This window comes from Carya illinoinensis, chromosome 15, assembly GCF_018687715.1.
Source record: "Carya illinoinensis cultivar Pawnee chromosome 15, C.illinoinensisPawnee_v1, whole genome shotgun sequence".
In the NCBI taxonomy this organism is placed as follows: domain Eukaryota; kingdom Viridiplantae; phylum Streptophyta; class Magnoliopsida; order Fagales; family Juglandaceae; genus Carya; species Carya illinoinensis.
In genome coordinates this window covers 30,419,797-30,434,693 of record NC_056766.1, presented here as the reverse complement: position 1 = coordinate 30,434,693, position 14,897 = coordinate 30,419,797, and the positions used below count along the sequence as shown (strand labels likewise).

Below are 14,897 nucleotides of genomic sequence, written 5' to 3'. Positions count from 1 at the left end.
TGAAATAATTTAGTTGAAATATTAAATTTTGATTTCCTTGAAATAAAACAATATAGCCAAAAAGTTAGGAAAAAAACACCGTTTTTTATTTTTTTTTATTTTTATTTTTATAGAAAAAGACTGGCTTTATTGATTCTCATTAGAGCAAATAATTAATACAAAGAGGATAATCTTCTTATGAAAACTTTCCTTAGAGAGTCCTAGTGCACTCTTTGCTAATGTATGAGCGACATTCTTGACATTCCTAGGGACATACCTTACAGGCCAATGGTTCACATTTTCTAGCATTTTCTTGATATCTCTTATAATGATCCTTACTGAATTCCATCTCTCCTCAGAACCATTAATGGCATTAACCACTGTCAATGCATCTCCTTCAAAAATAACTTGCTGCAAGCCCATCTCAATGCATAATATGGTAGTTTTGAGCAATGCAGTGGCTTCACCTAGAAGAGCATCTGGATATAACTCCCGAGTGGATCTCAATGTTGCTATGACCCTTCCTTCCCAATCTCTTAGTATAACTAATATTCCCACTTTGCACTAAACTTTGTTCATAGCTGCATCCCAATTAATTTTGTAGTTGTTTAAGGAAGGTACATGCCATTGGAGGTCTATCACAGTGTTTTTTCTTGCCCTCTTGAGAAGCTGTTGAGACTATCTTATGAATTATCCTATTGCTTAGCTTGATTGATTCACCAGTGTACAGGAATGTGTAAATTTTCCTTCAAACACCCATGTATTTCTTCTTTTCCATATCTGTTGAACTGTCATTGCATGTTTTGTTCAGAGCGTGAGGTGGTCTACCTCACTGATAAATTGAAACACTCGAGGTTACAAGTATCCACTGATTAAGGGCTAGTTTGGTTGTTAGAATGCACTGATATCAAGTCAGTTCAGTTTAATTTTAAGTTAAATCTAACATCGAAACACACAACTCTTAAATTACTAAATTCATCTCAATTCAAAACCTTTTTACACGTAGAACTTACAACTTTTTTCAATTCAGCACCTATTTACACGTAGTACCCACAACTTTTTTTAAATGTCCATAAATAGTACAAAACTTATCTTAACATCTAAATATATCTAAACTTATCTTAGATGAACTAAAGGCCTATGACCTGATTGGTATAACCTCCAAGCCTCCAAAATGGAGGTCTTGGGTTGGAAACACTCCCTCCCCAAATGTGAAGAAAAAAAAAAAAAAAAAAAAGCTCATCTTAGATGTATTCCATATAACTCATTCCACACCTCAATTCATTATTATTCATAAAAAATTGAGCAACTTAGAATCAATCATTTTATTTATTTTTCTAATGAAACCCAATCATATCAATGTCCTAGAACTGAAAAGCAAAGCTACCTTTCCTATAAAAGGAAAAGCATAATTAATTGGCTATTTTTATCTGTTTGTGAGTAGAGAAATGATTTGTGCAGTCGGCAAATGCAGTCGGCGTGCAGTCGTTTTGAAAAAAATGAATTAATATGAGACCTATATAAAAAAAAAAAAATTATTTTTATAACTTTTTTTTATTCATTCTGTACAACCATGAAAAAAAAGTATTTTTATAATTTTTTATTTATTTATTCCGTACAACCGACTGCATGCCGACTGCATTTGCCGACTGCGTCTAGCAAAGCCCGAGTGAGTAAGAGTGATTGAGGGATGGAGAGAAATCATGCGTACGTTCAGATTGGTTGAAACTGAGGATTTCCCAGTAACCTTCCTTTTGTCCGGATCATCTGCCTCCCTCTTCAGAAATTTGTAGGTCACGAACAACAGAGAAGTAAATAAACAAATAAATAACGATAAAAAGATGAAATTCAACAAAAAAAAAAAAAAAATCAGTATTGTAGAAATCTTCAATTGACTGAAAACTATTATAGGGAATTATGGGTATCAATATATATAAAAGTAATGACTATTTTTTTTTCAGATTTTTATATAAACTTTTGTTCTTATAATCGGCACCACATATAACATCATGAACTTATGTGATTAGTGCATCCCCAGAATAAATAGGTGTGTTTAAATTGAGATTTTCTAATTATTTGATAGGGGAAATCATCAAGGAAGTGCGTCAATAAATTAAGAAAGTTAATAAATATGAAGAATATTTTATATAGAAAGAAAAAACATGTTTCTTATTTCTTGAACCTTGAGTTTTTTTGTGAATGGAATTAGTGAAAGTAAAAAGAAAAGAATGGAATAAGAAATAAAAGAGGAAAAAGGAAGTGATCAAATTGTCGACTGTTTTGGAAGAGGGAGGAAAATAAAAGGAAAAGGCTAAGCATACCGCTCCCATTGCTGCCAAAAAAAAAAATTTGTTTTTTATTTTTTATTTTATTATTTCATGATTAAAGTAGTGTTTTTGAATGATATTGTATTTTTTTTAAAAAAAAAAATTTAATAATGTTAAAAAAATACACAAAAAAAAAAAAAAAAAACAATTTCACACTAATGGTAGCTCCCCGCGGTATTTGGCTCCAACGGTAGACCCGTTGGGAGCGGTGGGTGTAGTGCTTAGCAAAATAAAAACGTGTAGAAGAGTGAAATGGAACAAAAAGAGTATTCAGAAGAGGCTGTTTGAACTGACAATGGACAGATAGTTGACCCATTTTTTTTTTTCCTTAATAATTAAGTAAATAAATATTATTAAATTTATATATTCTTTATAAAAAAATATTTAAAGATGTTTAAAAAATAATAAAAAAAAGAAATAAAAAGTTGAAATTAACTTATTGATTGGAATTATTAATAGGAGTGTGCAACTGTATACAGCCATGACCAAATCTGGATATAGATTTTGAAAAACGGGCAATTATCCACACGGATAAATCCGGTCAAGAACCAGGCAAATATCCGGATTGTTTCTAGATATCCGGTTTATATCTGGATTGCACCCTAAAATCCAGTTATATATCTTTTTTTTTAAAAAAAAAAAAAAAAAAAAAAAACCTTATTAACTCTTTTTAAAAGATGTTATTTTAGTCTTTTATGTTTATTATTTAAAAAAAAAAAAGTTGAAAAATTCAAATTTCTGGGCTTGTATGTACAAACTTTTTTTAAAGGTTTTTAAACACTTTTTGCAAAATAGCCTTTTTACAATGCTTTTGTGTAATTTTTTCTAGATTTTAATTTTTAAGAAACTTTATAGCCAATTCTGATTTTTACGAATAAAGAAATAAATAATGTTGAAAAAATACACGCAAGAACAAAATACAAGCCAATGGCATATTTTAATGTTAAATAATTCTTCGTGCAGTCTACATTGCGGGCCTAATTGAAACGCTCCCGTTTCATTGGTAAATGAAACGGAGCCGGAGCATTTCACCAAGATAAAAATCTTATTTCATCTTTTTAGAGCAGCCTAAGACAGTGAAACTGTGAAAGTACCCCATTAAACATACCTGCTACTAAGCTTGCTAACTCGCCAGGCCAGCATTGTACAACAAGCAATTTTTGCCTCCATCTCCTCCCATAAAAAGTACAAGGTCTGGTACTTTGAGGTCGGATAACCAGGTGGATCCAAATCAGATTGGTGCAACAGTTGAGCAGGTAGATATTTCATCACCCTAAGTTATAGGTTAAGTATGTTATTTTATCCTTTCAAAAAAAAAAAAAAAGAAGCAAGTTCTTTTATTTATGATTTCTTTTTACCTGTTGCAGTTGTTTTCTCTTGGGAGAGATGAGACCAGAAAATATTTGGGAATGAAGATATCATCTACCAGCTCACCACAGATTTCATTTTCCAGAAGCTCCAGCAGGTCTTTCCACGATGATTTTGATGATTCTGAGTCCACGATGATTTTGATGATTCCGAGTTTTCTTGCCCTTTTAATGTTGATGATGATGATATGACACATCCTAGTAGCAGGTAACTTATGAAATTCAATCAGTGGGTTATACTTCTGCATGAACGCAGTTGTTTGCTAGTAATTAACTTAAGTTTTTCCACTTGTTTTCAGATTATTGATGAATGTTATTGCTCGTGAAGGAGTCGTCAATGGTGGGAGGACCAGATGCACGGCGCAGAGAGGGAGAGGGAACCGAAATGCGTTTTCCAAATTTTGGGAGTTTTTGATTTATTAATAAGGGTATTTGGGTCAAGTTCATTTTAAAATGGGGGCCTTTCCGTCTTTCCAATGTTTGGACTGCAAAGGAGTCCAATTTTATGGACTGTATGTAGCGCTGCTATTTTGTTGTTGTGATGCCTCCTTCTGCCCTAAACCAAAGCTATTTTGTTGTTGTGATGCCTCCTTCTGGTTATGACAAATCCCTTTGAAAAGAACATAGGTGAAAGATTTTCCTTTGAAGCCAATGTGGACCTGTGATAAGAAATTACATATCTTTCAATCCTCAAATTGAATGGAAAAACTAAGGTAGAAATACAAGAAGTTTACTGCATAAAAAATAAAAAACAATCCAAAGCTCGTGCCAATTGCAGTCCTGCAAGAGATAAAATATAGATAAAATTTCAGTTTCCTAGTTCTCACAAAGAAAGGAGAACACAGAAGAAGAAAATACTTAAATGGACCGACTGCACAAAACTTAATCAAATTGCCAACCACATGATCATCACCAATATAAACATTTAAATGCTTTCTAAGAACATGAAAAATGGAAGGGTAAAAGCTTCCAGACTCAGTAATTACCATGTTCACTCGAGAAATTATGGCAAAAACAGCAGCAAAATAGGATTAGAGAAAAAAAAAAAAAAAAAAAAAAAAAAAAGAAACCAAACTTCAGCAGAGAATCTTTGAACATCAATGATAATGAACACTTATTTTCTTCAGAAAAAAAACTGTATTGAAGCATACGTACCACTCAGATTTTACTAAGCATACGTATTAGAATCCATAGCCCTATATAAAGTAACCTTTGAAGAGTAACAAGAAAGAAATGCTATTCCAGAAAGCATGGCATATATGGAGTTTCATGGAGATCGATATATTTGCCGTATTCTGGACACATATGCAAGCATTCTGGACACATATGCAGGTACTTGCCAGAAGAGTTGGGTCGATGATTAATGATTTGCTTGGCATCTTTTGTTTCTTTTTAATCTGATGTATAAGTTTCACTATCACCCAAGAAATCTAATCAGCACCACAAAGATATAGCGCCTAAATAGGGTATTTCCCATTTTCCCTCACAAATTTGTTCTGGTCATGACTTCTAATTATTTGGGATGAGCTGTAGACGCAGAGCTATTAAGCTCGATTCCTCACTAGGAATTCCACTGGATCCAAGATAATTTGTCCTGGGTAGGTCGTCGTTTTTTCTTTTTTTTTTTCTTTTTGTACTGGGTCGGGTTGTCTATGAAATCCTATTGGTGAGGTTTCACGTCGTCTATTTGCCAAACAGAGATCTGACAATCTTTCGGAAAATAGCCAAATGGGTATTTGTCAAACACATAATTGCAAGTGAAGCTTAGCAGCGTTTTTCTTGAAAGACAAAAAACATAAACCATCAATGTTTTAAATCTAGATGTTCATTCTCATCTACTACTATAACTACTACATTCTCCAATAACAAGGGACCAAATCCCAGATCAAGAACATTTGAGAGAGAGAGAGAGAGATAGAGAGAGAGAAAGAGAGAGACAGAGAGAAGATTAAACGAACAAAAATAAACAGGAATAATCCACCACTTTCGGCCTCGGTCTGTGACCTTGGATTTAATCACCCAGCACTAAATCTCATTTGTAAACCCAGATTCCATGGCATTTGAAACCCATTTGTTACTAACTGCACATTCCATATATTTTATCTAACACGTACAAAAGGATAAAAGCTTAAAAAAGTTCCTTTCCTCTATTCTCCCAACTTTTCTCAGTAACCAAACAGGAACGAACTAAATCGAGAGAGAGAGAGAGAGAGGGAAACCTTGTAGGTCTTCATCTTATAGCCTTTGGCAGAGACAACGGTGAGAGAGCGAAGTCCTCTGAATGAGGGTAGCGATTGTGCAGCGCATCTGAAGAAGAATCGAGCCAAACCTAGAAACGCTGCCGAAGATCAACTGTTAAAAGACTGCCGTTGAGAACTTATAGCTTGAGCGACGGTCACTACTAGTCACCGGCGGCGACAGATCTCGTTTAGGGATGCTAGGGTTTCAGGAGAGATAGAGAGAGAGAGAGGAGCTCAGGAGTCAGTAGACACTGACACTGGGTGGGCTCCGATTCCGACGGAGTCGGAAATTTTTTTTAGTCCGAACAACTCCGATCGGAGTATGGTTGGGCTTCAGCCCACTTCCGAATGCCTATGCGTAATTTAAGGCTCAACCACCTAATTGACTTTCAATTTAAAAAAAATAATGTAAAAAAATAATAAAAAACTTAAATATAAATGACATTGATTAAATTTCATACAGTTATATATTATAAAATCAAAGAGTAGTAAATTAGTAATTGAATATTGACAAAGTCTTGATTCTTGAACACCGAGAAATGAACAAAGTTTTGATTCTTGAAGTTGAAGTCAGTAGCCATTACCATTCGGCATTCGTTCTCATAAGCTTTTATCTGCAAAATAATATATATGAAAATATTTTTAAAAAATATAGTATGAATTATGAAGTGGTCAATAATTTTTTAAATGATTTAAAAATACTAATATAGTATATGAATAGCATCACTACTACACATGAACACAACTTCTCATCCATGTAACTTGTAACTCACTGTAATTATCACTCATCCGCAACTATGTTAGGGTTCACAAGTAGGTCTACAAAATCATAAAAATTTGAAATTGAATAATTAAAATATTACAAATATTTAAATTATCATTTAAAAGTATATAAACTATAAAGTTACCTGATTCAAGCCTATAACTCTCGGGATCAATGATATATACTCCAATGGGTATTTTACATAGCCAGTTCTATGTGCAAATGAGGGCCTCCACAGTTGAAGCTGACAATGAACGCTGATAAGCATCCAACACATGACCTCCAGTACTTAATGCCGACTCAGAGGCAACCGTAGTGATAGGAATAGCTAGCAGATCTCAGGCTATTCGGGAAAGAATATGAAACTTGGTAGAATGAACCTTCCACCAAGTTAATAATTGAAATGCATCACTAGGTGCCGCGACATCTTCCATCAAATAGCATTCAACCTCAGACTTACACTGCATAATATTTCTCGATGCACGCATTTGATGATATCGCTATACCAATGGTGATGAAATAGCTGCAGCAGAAGCAGTGTAATCACATGAAGATGTTGAACTAGTTGGGTGTGGGGAGCTACGGCTACCACTTACTGGAGTAGGATGACCATTATTGCTATAGTAGCTATATAAGTCATCAGTATCATTTCTCAGCTCTCTAATAAACTCTTCAGCCTTCCCTTCCCTAAGGATGTCAATAAAGAAAAATTGTATAATTTCCAACTTATATCGGGAGTCAAGGATTGCAGCCACAGGTAATAATCTATTTATCTTCACAATATCCCCCAATATTTATCATATTTTGATTTCATTCTCATAGCCGTAGCAAATAACAATCTCTCACCATTAGCATAAATGTGTTGCAAGTGTACATGAATCCTCAAAAGTTTGTCGAAGTACAAGTTCGCAATACAATATTTGGGTCCAAATATCTGCATAGTTGTATCATAAAATAATTTCAAAAAATCAACAAAAGACTTCACACGATCCCAATCAACTTCATCCGACGCACTAAGCCCCCTTATCCTCCCAGTAGACTCCATCAAAGCATACCTCAGACCCCCATCCTCGACCTCCATTCGTTAGAACGCTCTTTTGTACTTCTGCGTCACCTCCAACATCATATATGTCGAGTTCTATCAAGTTGGAACGTCCAAGCACAACATGGTAGAACATGGAATCTGAAGCTATTCTGCTATCGTCTTAAACTTGTCAAGCCTTTGGGGAGAAGCCCTCACATATTTCACAATATTGCGGACTTTGGTAATTGAATCATCAACCTCCATCAACCCCTCAGAAACAATGAGGTTGATGATATGAGCACAACATCGAACATGTAGGAACTCGTGTTCACGAATGATATCATCTTTTACCTTTGTATTCCTCTTGAACCACTCAATTGCAGTGTCATTGGCACTGGCATTGTCAACTGTGATATAAAGGACTTTTTTAATACCCCAATTCTGAATACAATCATCTATCATTGTACCCATGGATGCACCTTTGTGATCAACAATTTCTTTAAATCCAATTATCCGTTTATGCCGCATCCACTCACTGTCAATAAAGTGGGCTATGATACACATGTAGCCCACATTTTGTATGGACGTTCATGTATCAATGGTGAATGACACTCTCTGGCCAATCTGACTAAACATCTCATTCATTTCCGTCTTCTCCATCACATGCCTCTTCAAACAATCTCGCACAACTGTATATCTTGAAGGCATGGGAAAACGTGGCTCAAGATAGCGCACAAATTTGTTGAAGCTTTTTTTGTCAACTGTGGTAAAAGGTATCTCATCAGTAATGATCATCTCTACAAGTAATTCCCGCAAAATCTTCTCACTATATTGAGGGATTATAAGCTTCTTAACATGTAATCCGCCATCATCAGTTGCCATTTGAGTTTCGTAACTGAGCTTGGTTTGATTAATGCCAATGGCCGCCAATCCCTTTGCGATCTTATATCGTTGGCAACCATTAATATGTGCTATTAATACACTGGTGCTTTGCTTCTTCGAATGGCAACCACAAAGTGGCCCACAGTGGTTGCATCTTGCCTGGGGGTTCACGCAATCACCAAGAATTTTAGTGAAATGTTCCCACGTCCACGACCTTTTTTTAGAAGGCCATGGTGGTTGATCATGCTCAATGGGCACATTTGCCATCTCCTCCTCTTCATTGAACATATCTTCATCTTTTCCTTTTATATCTACTGGGAGTCGACTACTTGCACAGGAAGTAGTTGCTCTAAATGCTGGTCTAGATGTTGCCCTAGATGGGGCTCTAGGGGTGGAAGTACATACCGTCGTCGGGGTGGAAGCCCCCGCCGGTGTAGGAGCACTGACATTGTCTCCATAATCTCTACTTCCACTAGGTCTAGCATCCATACTATTTGAAATCAAAGAAGCTGAAAAATTAAATTAAAATCAGTGAGTTGGTTGTTAAATAAAAAAATTTAAATACTGTAAATAAAATAAAATTAGAGCAAATCTGCAAAACCATCACAAATTTGAGAAGTAGCATTAGATACTTATAGCAATTTCAAAAGGAGTATATGCAGGTTGGTGAGAAAGCATGCTTTTTGTGCTTAAAGCTCACCACTAAAATCACAATGTTCAGCCCAACAATCTGCAAACTAGTTAGAATTGTGATAAATTATGTAATCTTTACATAATGTTCAGCCCACCACTAGATAAAAGAAAATAAATGAATTCACATTTAAAAAAAAAAAAGATCATTTCTTTTAGTTTTTACCATGCCAACTAAAGTTTAATATATATATATATATATTAAATCTATTTATTCTTGCTTTAGTAAGATTTATGGACAATATTAACACCTCAATAAATATTTTGATACTCTACAAGTGTTTTTCTCTTTTCCACTCTTATATTTTAGAATTATGACAAAATATATATATATATATATATATATGGGATATTATTCTTTAACGTACTGATCTTTCTCATGGCTGATTCTCTTCTCGCCTCTCTCCCTCTCTCTCAAGCCTAACGACATCTGCTCTCTCTCTCTCACCCTCTCTCCCTCAAGCCACACTCCATAGTCCCTCTCCCCTCAATTGAAAGCAGCCCCAAACTCTCACAAGTCACACCCATTGCAGCCTTGCTCTTTCCTATTTCTCTCATAGATAAAATTGTTTCAGCTATAGAAAAAATAAATGGGAAAATGCAAGTCAGCAACACAACAAAGACGGTAGACGAGTAAGCAAATGGAAATGATGATGAGAAAATGGTTTTGTACTTAAAGTATTCTTGGGTTTCTAATTGTTTGCCTAATTACATTTATTTATTCCATGCTATTTGTCTGCTAGGACATTGTGTTGCTAATAGAAGTATCTAACGAAGTTTGTCTTCAGTTTGCATATATGCTTTTCGAGTTTACAACTAATTTTTGGGTATAAATTTTGTTTGGAGTTTTGTGTCTTATATGCTTTTTCGTTTATGTATTTTCAAGGGGTAATCTACTACTGCTTAAACATATGTGAATGGATTGGTTTTTCAACTCATCAAATGAGATATCATGCATGATGAACAACAACTTATATAATTTTTTGACCGAATTATATATCCAACTTTGAAAAGAGTTAGTGATCAAATGATCAAATGACCGAATTAAAGTGTACTTGAGGCATTTTCACAAAAAGTTTGCATGCAACCCCATTTACATTCCTATAACAATCATGTCGTTACTGCAATTCCATCCTAATTACATACAGCAAACTAAATTCATACACCATCTCTCAAATTGAAGAAAAAGGGACCATTACATTACGTTATTTGAAAAATAATAAAGCCTAAAATTACCAATTGGGAACTGGGAAGACAGCACTGACCAGTCGGCAGGATGCAAGATGTTGTATATCGGCAAGATAAAGCGGCACTGCAGCGGCGTGAAGAGCTAAGACAGAAATGAGAGGCTGTGCTGAGGAGACTGAAGGCCATCATGTGAGGTTGTGCCATTGTGAGCTGAGAGTCTGAGACCGAGAAGCGAGGGGGCGAGGGGGAGGGAGAGTATTGGTCACTAGGTGGGGGTGCTGGGTGGTCAGTGGGGAAATGAATAATTGAAGAGAAATGGTTGAAATGTAACGGGCCATAGCAAAACGATGTCGTTCCTATTTAAATGGAACAACGTTGTTTAATAAAGGGGTAAAATTTAAAAAAGAAAAAAAAAATAGATGCAAAACAAATGACATCGTTTTGCATCTGTTTTAATTTTAAAAAAGTTAAAATTCAGAGTTGGAATTTGGAGCAATTCACTACTCCGACTCCGACTCTGACTCTGACATTCGAACATGTACTCGGAGCTACACCGACTCCGATTCCAACTTCCGAAAAAGACACCAATTCACCCTATCCTTATGCCAACCATCTACTCTTTGCCTTCCCTTCCGCCATCTTTGTGTTCCTGTCGATGGAAGGGATACTATTAAGGATACCCAATATCCAACATTGATGAACTTTTAGATGAACTCCATGGGGCTTAAGTTTTTTCCAAGCTAGATCTGCATTTGAGTTATCACCAGATTCGAATGAACCCTGAAGATATTCCAAAAAATACTTTTAGGACCCATGACAGTCAATATGAGTTCCTGGTTATGCCTTTTGGATTAACTAATGCACCTGCTACTTTTTAGGGGTTAATGAATCAGGTGTTTCGGCCCTACCTAAGGAAATTTGTCCTGGTATTCTTTGGTGATATTCTGGTTTGTAGTAAAAGTCTGCAGGATCATTTGATACATTTACAAACTGTTTTAGAAGTTTTGAGCACTCATCAGTTTTTTGCTAAGGCATCAAAGTGTATTTTTGGAAGCAAAGAAGTGGAGTATCTAGGGCATATCATTTCTAGTGAAGGTGTGAAAGCTGACCCTCAGAAAATTACAGCAATGTAGGAGTGGAAGGAACCTAAGAACCTCAAGGCATTACGAGGATTCTTGGGACTCACCGGGTATTACAAGAAGTTTGTGCAAGACTATGGGAAGATTGTTGCCCCTCTGACAGCTCTATTAAAGAAGGGTGCTTTTTGTTGGAATGAAAAGGCCCAACAAGCCTTTATGAAGTTGAAGGAAGCCATGATGAATCCTCGAGTATTAAGGTTGCCTAACTTTACTAAATGTTTTGTTATTGAGTGTGATGCTCCAGGTGAAGGATTGGGAGCCGTTCTCATGCAAGAAGGACAACCTATTGCATATCTCAGCCAAGCTCTAAGGGGAAGAAGTCTCTCTTTATCAACATATGAGAAAGAGCTACTTGCTCTAGTGATGGCCGTAAGGAAATAGAGACACTATTTATTGGGACACAATTTCAAGGTACGCATTGATCAACGTGCCTTGAAATATCTCTTGGGACAAAGGATGGGTACACCTGCCCAACAAAAATGAGTTTCTAAACTACTTGGCTATGATTTTGTGGTTGAATATAAGAGTGGAAAAACAAATACAGTAGCTGATGCCCTGTCCTGATTAACCCACTCAGAAAACTTAAGCCAAAATCTAGCCTCACCATTCCACAACCACCATATAGACCCTAACCTTCCAAACACCACCCAACCAGACAGTAACCAGATTATCAGAAGCCAAGAAATGCAAGCAATTAGTATGATTAAAGCAGCGTGGTTAGATGAGTTAAGAAAGTCTTACCACCAAGATCCAATGTTGTAGAGGTTATTTAACCTCTAACATCAAGGGACCTTGGATCCAGCAATATACCAAGTTCGCAATGAGCTACTCTTTTACAAGGGCAGACTTCATTTAGGAACCCTCGTGCCATTCCAGCATAAGATCTTGCAGTATTTTCATAGAAATCCATTAGGGGGCCACACAGGAGTACATAAGACAAATTCAAGAGTCAAAAGAGAATTTTTCTGGCCTAGTCAGCGCAATGATGTGAGAACCTTCATCTGAGAATGTGATGTATGCTAGAGGAACAAGGTTGAAACCTTCCACCCTTCGAGGTTGCATCAACCTCTTCCCATACCACAAAGGAATTGGAATGACATTAGCATGGATTTCATAGAACTATCATAATGGTAGTAGCGGATCGATTGAGCAAATATGTCCATTTTATTGCACTAAACCACCCCTACACAGCTCTAACTGTTGCCATAGTTTTCATGGAAAATATTTTTAAGTTACATGGCATTCCTCAGACTATAGTCAGTGACAAGGACCCCATATTTACAAGTCAATTCTGGAAGGAACTCTTTCGCATTTGTGGAACTAGCTATTGATGAGCTCTGCATACCACCCACAAACAGATGGCCAAACAGAGGTAACTAACAAAGGTCTAGAATGTTATGTACCCTGTTTTTCTAGTGACAGGCCAAAGGATTGGACAAGGTGGTTACCGCTACCAGAGTATGTGTATAACACTACCAAACATAGCTCTACTCATATCTCACCATATGAGGCAGTTTACAGGCAGCTCCCACCCAAGATGCTGCCATATGAACAAGGAACCACCAAGGTGCAAGTCGTGGAGGAAGAACTCCGAAGTAGAGATTTCATAGCCAAATTAGTGTAAGAAAACCTGCCAGAAGCACATAATAAGATGAAATATTATGCAGATAAGCATCAAACAGAGAGAAAATTTGAGGAAGGAGATTGGGTCTACATGAGATTGAAGCCCTATCGCCAAATGTCAGTAGCCATGCGTAGAAACTTGAAGATGTCGTCTCGCTAATATGGACCCCTCCAGATCCTTTAGAGAATAGGTAAGGTTGCATATACCTTGGATCTTCCACAAGGATCTCAAATCTTCCCCACTTTTCATGTCTTAAACCTCAAGAAATGCATTGGAGACAAGATATAGCCGATACCAATGCTTCCTCAAGTAACCCCTGAAGGAACCCTAGTTCCTGAACCATAGTTCATCTTACAGAGGAGACTTGCACTAAAGGGGCACGGGGCTGGAGTTGAGTTATTGGTACATTGGAAAGGAGTAGTAGCGGAAGCTGCTACATGGGAAGATGTGGACGAACTCAGGCAAAAGTATCCAGATCTTGTGGGCAAGATCTTTTGAAGGAGAAGGGCATGTTAGGAGAGCCGCGAAGATAGGGAAGATTGTCTGAAGGGAAGCTGGTGATTTAGGGTTAGGTTATGTTGTTTATATATGGGTGGAAACAATTGTAATTAAGTGGACATTAGAGTCTCTTTTTATTGTTTGGTCATTGGTCGTGGGCTGTTAATCCACATCATTGAATTGGTCTTATGTTAAGTGTTGTGGGCCACGATTGAGCCATGTTTTGCATTTCTGAGTTATGGGTTAGTCATCTGTTATTTGCGTTGGGTATTATTCAGTAATTTAAGTTCCCTATTTAAAGTCATAAGTCCCCTATTAAGAAATGAATCGAGTGTTCATCCAGAAACTTTGTGAGGGAGGTTACTGCCACTTCAAATTGGCCAGATTTGTTCTTGTTAATTACAATCAACATTTGTGCACGTAACAACCACCATGGAAACTGTGCACGTCTTGCCGATTTGCTCTTGTTAATTACAATCAACATTTGTGCACGTAACAACCACCATGGAAACCGTGCACATCTTGCCTTCATCCTTCAACTTCTCTGCCACCGTGATACGCCCCCTGCATACCACTAGCCACCATGGTTAGGACCACCGTTAGCCCCTCTATTTAACACCCCAAAAGAAAAAAGAAGAAGAGAAAAGCCCACCTTTGTTTTACTTCTAAAAAACAGAGTAAGAGTTTTGGTCGAAGTCCTCCACCGAGCTCCACTCAGTCGGCATCTCATTGGGTGTCAAACCTCACTGCCGTCGTCTACCGAGGCCAACGACTACTCGTCGCCATTTTTGCATGGCCAAGCCCCCAACTTCAAATGGTGCGTAACGTTTCCAGTTTTTTTTTTTTCCAGTCCATGAACATTCACCTAACTTTGAGGACCTTTTATTAATATAATATATATGTATTTTTATTTTGGATGATTCATATTGTTTGTTGATATCAAAGAAAAAGACACCAATTCACCCTATCCTTATGCCAACCATCTACTCTTTGCCTTTCCTTCCGCCATTTTTGTGTTCCTGTCGATGGAAGGGAAGAGCTTCCTTCGGTGTACAGTGCCTTCTCATCCAAAGTTAACAATGCTAATAGGCCAGAGCTTGCAAGAATACAAACCACACTTAGGTAGAATTTCGATTCAATCCAAAGCAACGGTTCAGTCACGAATCAGCTTAACTG

The 14,897-nt window shown here is 36.8% G+C and overlaps 1 protein-coding gene across 2 annotated transcripts; it reads right to left on the bottom strand.

Annotated features, from left to right (window-relative positions):
* Positions 1–1,521: 1,521 nt before the first annotated feature.
* On the bottom strand, positions 1,522–6,262 carry LOC122295586. 2 transcript variants are annotated; one of them, XM_043104663.1, is made up of 5 exons: positions 5,893–6,262; positions 4,408–4,453; positions 3,665–4,332; positions 3,415–3,579; positions 1,522–1,756 (listed from the first exon to the last, which is right to left on the bottom strand). In XM_043104663.1, the coding sequence occupies exons 3-5, from the start codon at positions 3,919–3,921 to the stop codon at positions 1,693–1,695; spliced, it is 486 nt and encodes a 161-aa protein (XP_042960597.1). In that variant the 5' UTR covers positions 3,922–4,332; positions 4,408–4,453; positions 5,893–6,262; the 3' UTR covers positions 1,522–1,692. The 2 variants fall into 2 exon arrangements, with proteins under 2 accessions (XP_042960597.1, XP_042960598.1); XM_043104664.1 differs by lacking the exon at positions 4,408–4,453.
* Between the last annotated feature and the right edge of the window lie 8,635 nt (positions 6,263–14,897).

Coding starts and splice junctions, on each gene's coding strand:
- LOC122295586 (XM_043104663.1), bottom strand. CDS start 3,921: ATGCAGAAGTATAACCCACTGATTGAATTTCATAAGTTACCTGCTACT. Junction 3,580..3,664: donor AGAGAAAACAACTGCAACAG/GTAAAAAGAAAT, acceptor CCTATAACTTAG/GGTGATGAAATATCTACCTG. Junction 1,757..3,414: donor GTTAGCAAGCTTAGTAGCAG/GTATGTTTAATG, acceptor AAATTTCTGAAG/AGGGAGGCAGATGATCCGGA.